We start from the raw sequence: 13,278 nt of genomic DNA on the forward strand, positions 1-13,278 counted from the left end.
CCGCTTTGTTCGGCCTATTCCGAAGTTTTCATGGATCCATTAGATGAACACGGGAGACCTATCGTTTACGGTTTTCTTTGTTTACACTTGCACAGATGTTTTCTTGTTTTTGTGCTCATTTGGGAGCACGGATTGAACTATGAACTATGATCTATTTAGGCTTGATCACAATCTGATTACACCCTTGTTAAACACCAGACATACACGTGTTGCGCGCAGTGCTTATTGTTATCTATGTATGATATTAAACTTGATTTCTCACCAACACGCAAGTGTTTGACGTTTTATTTTAACACATGTTCAGGTTTGCTGTAGCTACATTTGGAGCTTGTGGACACGTAGGACGTTTTTACTTTTGGACCTAGATTAAAATGTAACAAGACAAGTTATTATTGTTCGAATATTTTGTCTTATAATATATTGATTTATGTTGATTTATGTTATCTTGTGTTTACGTTGCGCGTGCGCGAATGAATATATTTATTAAATATTGACACCCAATAGTGTCACGAGTAATGAAACAATATGTGGCGCCCCGATGTATAATCCGCCTTTGGTCGGGGTGTTACAGATTGGTATCAGAGCTCGTTGACTTTAGGATAGGTGGTTAGACGTAACGGCCTAGAATACCTAAGAGTCCCTTCTCGCGCATGAGAGAAATCTCATGTTTGCGCGCTTATTGTTAATTACTCGATATTTATGAATATGCTTGCACAGACGCAGCGTATGGTTTTATGTTTTATTTCGCGATATTTCGATTTTTGCTGAATTTCGATTTTTATTGATTTTACTTACATATTCGTTTGTTGGGATTGAAAATCCGAAAAGTCATGGTGATACATGAATAGTTGATTTTCAAATTCCATTTACGATTATGTTCTGAGGTTGGAGACTTGAAAAGTCGTGGTGATACATGAATTGTCAACCTCCAATACTCATTTTCTTGTATCTTTTATATTGAGGATTGAAAAGTCATGGTGATACATGAATCGTCAATCTCCAATACTCGTTTACTAGTCATTTTAAATTGGGAATTCGGAAAGTCATGGTGATACATGAATTGTCGATTCTTGATTCGAATTTGTTACCTTTATTAAGTCTGCATTTAGGGTCAATTATTTACTTTAACTTTTGACAGTAACTGACTCCGCGAAACCAAGCTTTTCGAGGTTATACTTTGCGCTAAGATATTAACTAAAAATTAAAACTTTTATAGAATGCCTCCGCTATCTCGCCGTCATCAGAGGAGAGAAGCCTCGCGCAGGCGTAGACAGCAACGTTCCCAGGAAATGGCCGCCGCAATAGCCCAAGCTTTGAGCCAAAACAATACCTCCGGTTACAACATTAAGTCCTTTAATGCGGGTAACCCTCCGAAATTCACAGGGCTTGAAGGAGCCACCGTGATGCTCCAATGGCTCGAGAAGATTGAAAACACTTTCCTCCATACCCAATGCCCCTCAGACAGACGAACCCTATATGCTTCCAGTGTCCTGGAATCTAGAGCGCTTACATGGTGGAATGGAGTAGCTCATGCGCGTGGCGCAGAGGCTGCTTCCAGCATGCTCTGGGAGGAATTTAAGGATCTCTTGACGCGAGAATTCTGCCCTCCCAACTAAGTTAAGCGCCTGGAGGAGGAATTTTGGAATCTTAAGCAATACAGCGGTGAAGCGCGCGAGTACGCGACGCGCTTCCATGAACTAAGCCTGCTTGTCCCTCACCTTGTTACCCCTTCCCGCCGAGCCATAGAGAAATTCCTTGGGGGTCTCCCCATGGAAATTCAAGATTCTGTATGGGCCAGAAACCCAGCAACCCTCTCTGACGCCATCGAGTTGGCCGCTGTGCTCAGCGACAACCATGTCAGAGCAGGAACCCTGTTCCTACGGGGAACTGAGAAGACCAAACCCACCAAGACTGTCCCAGAACCAATAGAAACCAAGCCAGAACCCTCAAACCGTAACAACCTCAAGCGCAGGCGCAAAGCCTATGCGCTTACCAGCCCGCCCATTGTCCAGCAACCCGCCTACCAACCTCCAGTTTACGCGCCTAACCCACTGTCGACCTACCCAACACCTCCTGTAGTCCACAACTATGCCTTAACCAATCCCGCACTCCCTGCCCCGTCAACTAAGAAACCTTACACAGGAAACCAACCCTTTTGCCCAACCTGTAGACTTCACCACCCAACCCAAACCCCGTGTCGACAATGTAACCGATGTGGCCGCGTTGGTCACTCTGCTGAGTACTGTAGAGTCCCTTCCGCCAACCCAACTACGCAAACACCACCAACCTACCCGCAAAACCTTCAACCAACTTACCCTAACCCACGACCCAGATCGTGCTTTAACTGCGGTGATCCCAGTCATTTCCGGAACGCATGCCCGAATTTACAAGTTCAGATTACGCAAGCGAATCCGGTGAACCAGATTTCGAACCAAGTGACACGCGGACGAGCTTTTAACATAACCGCGCATCAAGCGCAAGCGAATAATGACATAGTTAATGGTACATTTTTGCTTAACGGATTTTATGCTTCTGTACTTTTTGATACTGGCGCCGATAGAAGTTTTATTTCTCGCGCGTTTGAGCAGAAGCTTGCGCGACCGCGCGATAACTTAAAAGAAAATTTTTCAGTTGAATTGGCTAATGGTGAAACTGTTTTAATTAACTCCGTGATTAAGGATTGCACGCTTAACCTTAACGAAAACGATTTTCTAATCGACCTCATCCCCATGCCTCTTGGAAGTTTCGATGTTATCATTGGTATGGACTGGCTCTCGAATAATCGCGCCGAAGTTATTTGCGCCAAGAAGTTGATTCGCATTCCTCGAGAAAACGGTGATCTTCATATCTACGGCGAGAAACCCTCCAGTGGTCTTAAGCTTATGTCTTGCGCCGAAGCCCAAAGACTCATGCGGAAGAAGTGTATTGCATTTTTAGCCCATGTGGTTAAACCCGATGAAGGAAAGAAGAAGCTTCGCGATATCCCTGTTGTGCGTGATTTCCCTGAAGTTTTTCCTGATGATCTTCCTGGTATCCCTCCCGCTCGTGAAGTCGAGTTCCGTATTGATCTTGTCCCTGGTGCTTCCCCCGTAGCTAAATCTCCTTACCGTCTTGCGCCCGCTGAGATGCAAGAATTGGCAAGCCAACTTCAAGAGTTGACCGCTAAAGGATTCATTCGCCCTAGCTCTTCGCCCTGGGGTGCTCCGGTGTTGTTCGTTAAAAAGAAAGATGGTTCGTTTCGCATGTGTATTGATTACCGCGAGTTGAACAAGCTCACCATTAAGAACCGGTATCCCTTACCGCGTATTGACGACCTCTTTGATCAACTCCAAGGTGCCTCTTGTTTCTCCAAGATCGATCTCCGCTCTGGCTATCACCAGTTGCGCATCCGCGATGAAGATGTTCCCAAGACTGCTTTTCGTACTCGCTATGGCCATTTTGAATTCTTGGTCATGTCCTTCGGTTTAACCAACGCACCCGCCGTTTTCATGGATCTAATGAATCGGGTGTGTAGGCCTTTCTTGGATAAATTCGTGATTGTGTTTATCGATGACGTTCTGATTTATTCTAAGACCAAGGCCGAGCATGAGCAACATCTTCGGTTGGTGTTGCAAAAGCTTCGAACCGAGCAGCTCTTTGCCAAGCTCTCCAAGTGTGAATTCTGGTCTGATGAAGTACAGTTTCTTGGTCATGTTGTAAACAAGATGGGTATTCATGTCGACCCATCCAAAATTGAAGCAATCAAGAACTGGATTACGCCGACCACTCCTACCGAGATCCGTTCCTTTCTGGGCTTAGCTGGTTATTACCGGCGCTTCATTTCGAACTTCTCGAAGATCGCTTTGCCTTTAACAGCTCTAACGCACAAAGGTAAACCGTATATTTGGGGCTCGAAGCAAGAAGAAGCCTTTCTGACGCTCAAGCGTTTGTTGTGTGAAGCTCCTGTCCTTGCGCTACCTGAGGGTAATGATGATTTTGTCGTGTATTGCGATGCATCCAACCAAGGTCTCGGTTGTGTTCTTATGCAACGAGGCAAGGTTATCGCTTACGCATCAAGGCAACTCAAGGTTCACGAGAAGAATTATACAACTCACGACCTCGAACTAGGCGCAGTTGTTTTTGCCTTGAAGATCTGGAGACACTACCTTTATGGTACCAAGTGTATCCTCTACACTGACCATAAAAGCCTTCAGCATATCTTTGATCAAAAGGAACTCAACATGAGGCAACGCCGACGGAACGAACTCATCAGCGATTACGATTGTGAGATCCGATATCATCCTGGTAAGGCTAATATGGTAGCTGATGCGCTCAGCCGCAAACCCTGCCAGCTTAACTGTATCTGGCCGCGCACGCAGCTTCACTTTGCGCCGATTCAGAGCAATCTTGAATCACGCATTCGCGACGCGCAGCGCGCATCCATCAGTAATGGTAACCTTCGCGCCGAGTTAGCGTGTGGCGCGGAAGCGCACTTTGTCCCTAATCTGAGTGGAATTCTCTGCTATCTCAATCGCATCTGGATTCCCTTTGATGAGAATCTTCGCGCTGATATCCTGAGTGAAGCGCATAAATCTCGGTATTCTATTCATCCCGGCGCTGATAAAATGTACAAGGATTTGCGCATTACTTATTGGTGGCCCGGTATGAAAAAGGATATTGCTGTGTTCGTAGCTAAATGCCTGACTTGTTCTAAGGTAAAAGCTGAACACCAACGCTCATCTGGTTTGCTCGAACAACCAGAAATTCCTACGTGGAAATGGGAAGGTATATCGATGGATTTCATTACCAAGTTACCTTTGACAGCAAGCAAACATGATAGCATTTGGGTAATAGTGGATCGTTTGACTAAGTCTGCTCACTTTCTGCCCATTCGTGAAAACTACCGTGTTGAGCAACTCGCGCAGCTTTATGTCAAGGAAATTGTCTGCCGCCATGGTACTCCTTTGAGCATCATATCCGATCGCGATGGCCGTTTTATATCCCGCTTTTGGAAATCTCTCCAATCTGCGCTAGAAACTCGCTTGGACATGAGTACTGCATATCATCCTCAGACTGACGGACAGTCTGAGCGAACTATTCAAACTCTTGAGGATATGCTCCGATCTTGTGTTCTTGATTTTGGAGGTAATTGGGATTCGCACCTGCCTTTGATCGAGTTCTCTTATAATAACAGCTATCATTCCAGTATTGGTATGGCCCCATTTGAAGCACTTTACGGTCGTAAGTGCCGCTCCCCGATTTGTTGGAGCGAAGTGGGTGAAGCTCAAATCACAGGACCCGAACTTGTTCAAGAGACAACCGATAAAATCGCCAAGATCCGTGATCATCTGCTGACTGCCAGAAGCCGACAGAAGAGTTACGCAGATCGTAGGCGAAAGCCTCTCGAATTTCAAGTTGGTGATCTTGTTCTCCTCAAAGTGTCGCCCTGGAAGGGTGTTGTCCGCTTTGGGAAGAAAGGTAAGCTTGCTCCTCGATATGTTGGACCATTTAAGATTCTCGCTCGTATAGGAAAAGTTGCCTACAGACTTGACCTGCCGCCCGCGCTCAGCAATGTGCATCCAACGTTCCATGTTTCCAATCTCAAGAAGTGTTTAGCCGACGAGAACCTTCACATTCCACTTGATGAAGTTCAAGTTGATGAATCTATGCATTTCGTTGAGAAGCCTGTTGAGGTTATGGATCGCGAGGTAAAGCAAACCAAGCGCAGTCGCATCCCTATCGTTAAAATCCGCTGGGAGTCCAAGCGCGGAGCCGAGTTTACATGGGAAAGGGAAGATCAAATGAAGATCAAGTACCCGCACCTGTTCTCTGCGCAACCTACTTCAAGATAAATTTCGGGACGAAATTTCTTAAAGTAGGGGAGACTGTGACATCTGCCCGAATCCGACCCGACCCAGGTACCCGTTTCTCCGATCCGATCTCTTTCTTTTATGATTTAATATTTATTTATACTTATACTTTACTTTTAATAATAATAATATATTTTCCTTCCCGCCTCTTCCTCTCTTTTCCTTCCCGCCGTCCCGTCCCTCTTCTTCTCTCTTTCCGCCTTCTTTTCCCTCTTGTCGCCGTCCCGCCCTTAAGCCTTGAACCCCTAACTGTCCTTTGTTTCTTCCCGCCTAAGGTTGTCTGCGCAACTCCACGCGCCAGACTCCTTACAAGGAAGCCTGCGTGAAGACCAGTTGTTCATGCGATACGCGAGGCGAACTGTTCTCGCAGCGCGCTAAGAATGGTAGTTCTTCCCGCGACGCGCTAAGAATGGTAGTTCTTCCCGCGACGCGCTAAGGATTTGTAGTTCTTCCCGCGGCGCGCTAAGAATGGTAATTCTTCCCGCGGCGCGCTAAGGTTTGTCTTCTGTCAGCCTTCGCCCTCGCGCGTGCGCTCGATGCCTTATCGCGCTAAACCCCTTTGAGTCTTTTCTTCTGTTTAATCTAGCCGTTTACTTTTGTGATGTCTTATCTTCTGTGCTGTTGACCTGACCTATCTTATGTCTGAAAAGTTACTTTCGGCGCAGCATGCGCACCAACCCCATTGGTTGACAGAAAAAGTGACTGACATTATCTTTTGAGATCTGCTTTTCCCATGCTTGACCAGTACCTTTCTCTGACCCGCCCATGCCTGTTTACTGTTACCTGTCAGCTTTTCCTTTGCCCCCTGCAGCTGCCATATCTTTTGATATCTTTTGCTTTTGGAATCTTTTACTTTTTGGAGATCTTTTCCCATTTTCTAGGGATTGTGTTCCCTAGGGTTTTCCTATAAATAATAATGTTAATTCCTAACACTACACACACAAAGCACTTAAACTCTCCTGTTCTCTCTTACTCCTTGCCGTTGTTCTTCCTCTGTCGTCTCCTCTCTCTTTGCCTTCGTCTTCTATCCTGTTCTGCCCTACTTTTCCGGTAATATATATATTACATATAATAATTTACTTATTAATTATGCTAACTTATAATCAAGACTTAAATCAAATCATTAAAACAATAATCTTATTTATAGGTTAACTTGTGCTTGTTTAAAGTTGGTTCTTGCTTTATCTTACACCACATCGTTTATCAAGTGAGTAATCTCGTACCTAATCTCTTTTTATTTTTAATGTTTTGGGATGTTCATGTGTTCATACAAACTTAGAGTCTTAAACTTGTTTATGAACTTTAGTCGCGCAGTATCCCATGTGTTGAGGACGTTTACTTGGCTGTTTATTTGTATGTGTGTATCATTAACCGCTTTGTTCGGCCTATTCCGAAGTTTTCATGGATCCATTAGATGAACACGGGAGACCTATCGTTTACGGTTTTCTTTGTTTACACTTGCACAGATGTTTTCTTGTTTTTGTGCTCATTTGGGAGCACGGATTGAACTATGAACTATGATCTATTTAGGCTTGATCACAATCTGATTACACCCTTGTTAAACACCAGACATACACGTGTTGCGCGCAGTGTTTATTGTTATCTATGTATGATATTAAACTTGATTTCTCACCAATACGCAAGTGTTTGACGTTTTATTTTAACACATGTTCAGGTTTGCTGTAGCTACATTTGGAGCTTGTGGACACGTAGGACGTTTTTACTTTTGGACCTAGATTAAAATGTAACAAGACAAGTTATTATTGTTCGAATATTTTGTCTTATAATATATTGATTTATGTTATCTTGTGTTTACGTTGCGCGTGCGCGAATGAATATATTTATTAAATATTGACACCCAATAGTGTCACGAGTAATGAAACAATATGTGGCGCCCCGATGTATAATCCGCCTTTGGTCGGGGTGTTACATCTCTTACCAAACAGGACCACAAATTGCGGCCCTGACAGCACAATTTGCGGCATGTATGGTCTTCTTCATTTTTTCTCCATATCTTGACTATCGGCCTCATTCATCTTTGTTCTAACTTTCAAGTATCATCCCAATAGTTTCCGTTAAGCTCCATTTGTCTCCATTAAGCACCAACACACCTGCAATCATAAAAGATCTCAAAGTAATCGTGTTCGATATATATAAATAGCTAAATCACACGATATTAGACATTAAAAATACATTCTTTTACCCACTCATCAATTACACCGACATAGACATGTTTTAATTAAAAATATAAAAATAATTTAAACGAAAAATTTAGGCTAAAAATAAAATTTCAAGTGAAATGTATTTATTTGAGTGATAAATGTGTATATTTTAGAATCAAATGGCTCGGCTGTAATAGCCGTCTGATAGGCTCGCCGGAGTTGACGTTATCTGTGCCGTCAACATCTTCCGTAAGCCTTCCTACATGTGCGGAGAACTAGTGCCGGTTCCACGTGTCCAAATAGACCCCACCTACCCACTCACTCCTAGGGTTTCCTCAAAGTCAAATACAAAATCCCCAATTTATTTATTTATTTATTTCATCAATCCAATTCCAATGGAGCTCCACAATTCTAACCCTAATGTACGCCTCTTCTGAATCTCATATGTGTTTTATGATTGATTGATTGTATTTAGTTAGGGTTTATCAGTTTATGTATTTTTTATCTTTTGATTTCACTTCATTTTGGTTTGTTTGATCATGTATGCACACTTTACTGATTCCAGTTTTGAAATGGATTGTATATATATATAAATACTAGTTGTTAGGGTTTCTGTGAACAGATAGAAGAGCTTGATTGAAGTTGACATTTTTGGACATTACTCATTGCTAAAAACAGAATAGGTGCAGTGGTTGTACTGTACATAAAAGTTACAAAAAACAACTTAACAAATTATTATTTTCAGCTAAAAAACACAACAATGGTTGTTAATAGATATTTTTTATTTTTTTTAGAGTAATAACATGTAAAAAAGGATTCTAACTTTCTACTAACTTTATCAAGAATGGTTTTCTTGAGACATAATTCTTATTTTTGTTATTTTTTTTAATACTTTTTAATAGGGTAATGCATCTAATTTGCCATTTGAGGACGGTTTTCTTGTAAACTCTGAGAAAGCTGCAATGGAAATGATTCAGCAGCCTCTTGTTGAAGGGATTGATGATCATCTTGTGGAGTTTTCGGAGGCCATGAGAAGTATGATTCTGTTTTCAAATTTTATTAACTTGTTAGAATGACACGCGATGACGATCCTTTTTGTTTATATATTATACAGCTGTTGGTAAGGCTTTGAGGCGGGCGGCTGAGGGGAAAGCTTCAGCTCAAGCTGAGGCATCGGAATGGAAACGCAAATATGAATTGGAGAGAGAACGGAATTTACAGCTAGAAAATAAAGGTCTAAGACACGAACAACATAGTAACTGTACTGTGAAGAATGTTGACAACTCAGCACACAAGCTAAAACTCTTGTCTGAAACCGAGGAACCGTCTCAATTGTTTTGTGGAAAAACGGGAATTTACTCTCATGAGGTTCTTCGGGACAGAGAGCATAATGCATGCTCCAATGTTCATAGCAAGCTTATCCGCAAGGTTCTAGGCATATATAAATGGGGATATAAGTCAAATGGGTAAATAAAAAAGAACCTCAAACAAGTCAAAAGTCTACTAAAGTATATTCATAGTGAATTAGTGATCTATAATAAATTTGTAACTTATTTGGCATACAAGCTGTTCATTCAAAATTAATTATTTTTGGAGAAATGGTGCTAGGGTCAACCCAATCCTCTTCGAACTTGGGGAGTAAACGAGCCAAGCCCACCTAGGCTGGAGCTCGGCTCGTTTCGAGCTCTATTTCTTAAGCTTGAGCTTGACTCTTGCATAGTTTTTCAAGCTTGATATATCAAATAAAAATTATATAAATGATAGGCTCGTTTAGGCTCGTGAGCCAGCTCGAGCTCGATAAGTAAGGCTCAGATTCGTTTACTAAACTAGCTTATGTTTAGACTCAAGCTCGTTCAAGCCAGACTCGATTTGGGCTTTTAGCGAGCTGATCTCGAGTAGCTCACATTATGAGCGGCTTGGCTCGTTTACACCTTTACGGACCCATACCAAAGTGACCCATTTTGATCTGAACACATACCCAACTTGCCCATCTTGTCACCTATCTTAATTTTCTTTTCTGATACATCATCGTATTGTAGTCTATAGTTTTACTTTCTGGAAAGCATGACTGAAAGACGAATTTATCCCTGTCACAGGCATCATTCAAGCTACATTGGTATTGCAAAGGTGAAAAGAATGATCAGCATAAACATGATATTGTGTCCTTTGAAAAGGGAAATATAACAACAGCAGAGCGTAGCAGTAAACAGGTATGACACACTCCCATCGAGATGGATAATTAGAAAATTGTAATTGTCAACATCATTGCATATTCATAATTTCATATAGAATTTTGATCTGTTTAAGCCTGCTGTAATTGGTGTTTTTATTGTATTTTATTTCAGATTTGTTTGAAGTGGGAATCTCCTCCACAGACTGTTCTCATATTGACAAAACCAAATTCAACTTCTGTTAAAATCATTTGTGCGGAAATGGTCAGGTGGCATCCGTTTGGCCCGAATCCTTTTAGCTATATTTATTATTTTACTCATCTGACTTGTTAAGAGATGTTACAAAACCCAAATCGACTCATTAATAAGTAATTTCAGGTGGTTGAAGGAGAATAATTTAAATATTTATGTGGAACCAAGGGTAAGAACAGAGCTTGTAACAGAGTCATCATACTACAACTTTGTGCAGACATGGAAAGACGGTTAGACATGCAACTTATCCTCGATATATTCAACTTCTAGTGTCATAAAGTTGGAGAATATGTTCTAGAAAGTTCTCTGGTCAAATGGTCAAACAATGTCGTCTTGTTAATTGACAGATAATGGCATTTTGCTTCTGCATGAGAAAGTTGATCTTGTTGTAACACTTGGCGGGGATGGAACCGTGCTTTGGGTGCGTTCTTGACTTCTTTCATTGTTAATATTCATGGTTTCTAACGTGACCAATCTTAAATAACTTTGCATTGCTTACTTTTTGCAGGCAGCATCAATGTTTAAAGGCCCGGTTCCTCCAATTGTGCCATTTTCTTTGGGTTCGTTGGGCTTTATGACTCCATTTCGTATCCTTAAATCTTTCTGGAAATAATATTTTTCTTCGAATTTGAATCGTGTATAGTGATTAGCAAGTAAAGGGATGGGATGGCATGGCAGGCTGAGTTGGTTGACAAGTCAAAAAGGACCTGGGTTGGAAAGGGTCAGATTGGGTTAACCCGTGATCTTATTTTGGAGGTGTCTGGCTTCCGACCCATTGGACCTATTTTCATTTGACTTGCAATTTACCAAAAACTGTGATCTTTAACTTTGATAAGATAGTGAACAATACAAAGAATGTCTGAAATCAATCCTCCAAGGTCCAATTAGCATCACACTTCGACATCGGTTGCAGTGCCATGTCATCCGTGAATCGGCTAAAACCGAATACGAGACCGAAGAGCCGATACTCGTGTTAAACGAGGTTACAATCGACCGAGGGATTTCAGCATTTCTAACAAATCTTGAATGTTATAGTGATAACTCGTTTGTCACATGCGTACAAGGAGATGGCTTGATATTATCAACCACTTCGGGGAGCACGGCATACTCCCTTGCGGCCGGAGGTTCTATGGTCCATCCGCAGGTACGTTGCATGCAATATTTTATTAACTTTTGGTACTTGTTTGGATTTTGATTATCTGATAATCATCTATAACAAAACACCAATTTGATTTTGTACTAGTAGGATAATCAGATATTTTTTGACAAATTCTTATGATATAAGGAATTCATAGATAAAAACATTAGTTTTCTTGCTAAGCAAACCCTGTTAAAGGTGCTAGCTCCGTCACTGATGAAATGTGACCAGATGATTGCACTCAATTTGCGTATGTTATTAATTTACACAACTTAAACAAAACTTGCAGGTTCCCGGCATCTTATTCACCCCGATTTGTCCGCATTCCTTATCTTTCCGACCTCTAATACTACCGGAGTATGTAACACTAAGAATCCAAGTCGCCTTAAGCAGTCGAGGTCCTGCATGGGTGTCGTTTGACGGGAAAGGTAGAAACCAGTTGGGCCCAGGTGATGCACTTGTGTGCAGCATGTCTATCTGGCCTGTGCCCACAGCTTGCAGAGGGGATTCCACCAATGACTTCTTGCGCAGCATCCATGAAGGCCTGCATTGGAACTTGAGAAAGACCCAGTCTTCTGATGGGCCCCGAGATTCGTAACAGCGAGTTGTGTGGGCTTGGATATCTGATGGTGTGTGTGGGTCTAAGATTATGCATGTAGTGTTGTGGTTTAGTCTGTAATTTTATGTGGTGGATGATATTATAGGTGGTGGGTTTTCTTTAGGGGCTGGTTAACTAGGTGGTGACCAGGATTGAAGGAATTTATTTATACAAACAATATTTGCTTAAAATAAGTAACCATTTAGTAACTTCATGTTATTATGGTGTGCCAAGAAAAACTGAAATCAGATAGAGAAATAACCATTTACAAGTTTAGGTTGCTTAATTTCTTGTTTAATACAAGTAAATCAAGTTTCAGTTAATATATTCAGCATTATGAGATTTCATTATTTTTAAACAACCATAGCACACCTTATAATTTATAAACATCATGGTACTCCGTACTTTACATATGGTAAAAGTTTGTTATACTTTCTATTTAGTCTATACAATAGACAAATAAACAAAGAGTTATAATTTATAAAACTCTTCAAGATGGATTATTGTACTGAAATTATAAGAATATGATAATCTTACGTCTCTTAACTACAGAGTTCTTGCTCCATATTCCTTGATTCTAATTTGCTGTTGTATTGAGTATTTATAGTTAAGAAAGAGAATATTGGATTGGAACCATTGATTGGTGGTGACTTCTTTCTTCTCGTTGGTGAGGTTTTACTTTTGTCTCCACCTAGTCATCCAAACGGTCCTTCTTTGTAAATTTCCTTGACGAGATTTGGTGGGATCATCTATATTTTGATCCATCGTAAATTTTCATGCGCCTTCAAAGTTGTCATTTATTTTTTTAATAAATTCTTATTTAATCAAAGATATATTTGAATTAATTAATTGTTATCTTCAACAGCATATTAGTTATTAAGTTTTTTATAAGTTCTTATTTAATCAAAGATATAATTGAATTTATTAGTTGTTTTTTAATGGATTTTACATGCATATATAAAATATTTAGTCATTTGAAAACTCACAACTTGAAAAGACAAATGTTTATCCAACACATTGATACTGCTAGACCCAATATCCTTTGATTGAATTTATGAATTGTTCGAACCATTTTTTTGATAACTAAATTAACCAAATAAGAAAAAAA

General features: G+C 40.9%; 1 protein-coding gene across 1 annotated transcript; it reads left to right on the forward strand.

Moving 5' to 3' along the window:
• Positions 1–8,909: 8,909 nt before the first annotated feature.
• LOC143625100 (NAD(H) kinase 1-like) lies at positions 8,910–12,170 on the forward strand. The gene is made up of 9 exons (XM_077095551.1): positions 8,910–9,046; positions 9,126–9,439; positions 10,108–10,221; positions 10,357–10,451; positions 10,561–10,664; positions 10,782–10,855; positions 10,943–11,021; positions 11,271–11,578; positions 11,862–12,170. Exons 1-9 carry the CDS (start codon positions 8,974–8,976, stop codon positions 12,168–12,170), a joined length of 1,470 nt encoding a protein of 489 aa, XP_076951666.1. The 5' UTR covers positions 8,910–8,973.
• The last annotated feature ends 1,108 nt before the right edge of the window (positions 12,171–13,278 follow it).

Source organism: Bidens hawaiensis, unplaced genomic scaffold (genome assembly GCF_021521415.1).
Source record: "Bidens hawaiensis isolate Kalapana, Puna unplaced genomic scaffold, B.hawaiensis_p1.1 tig00004020_1, whole genome shotgun sequence".
Taxonomy (NCBI): Eukaryota; Viridiplantae; Streptophyta; class Magnoliopsida; order Asterales; family Asteraceae; genus Bidens; species Bidens hawaiensis.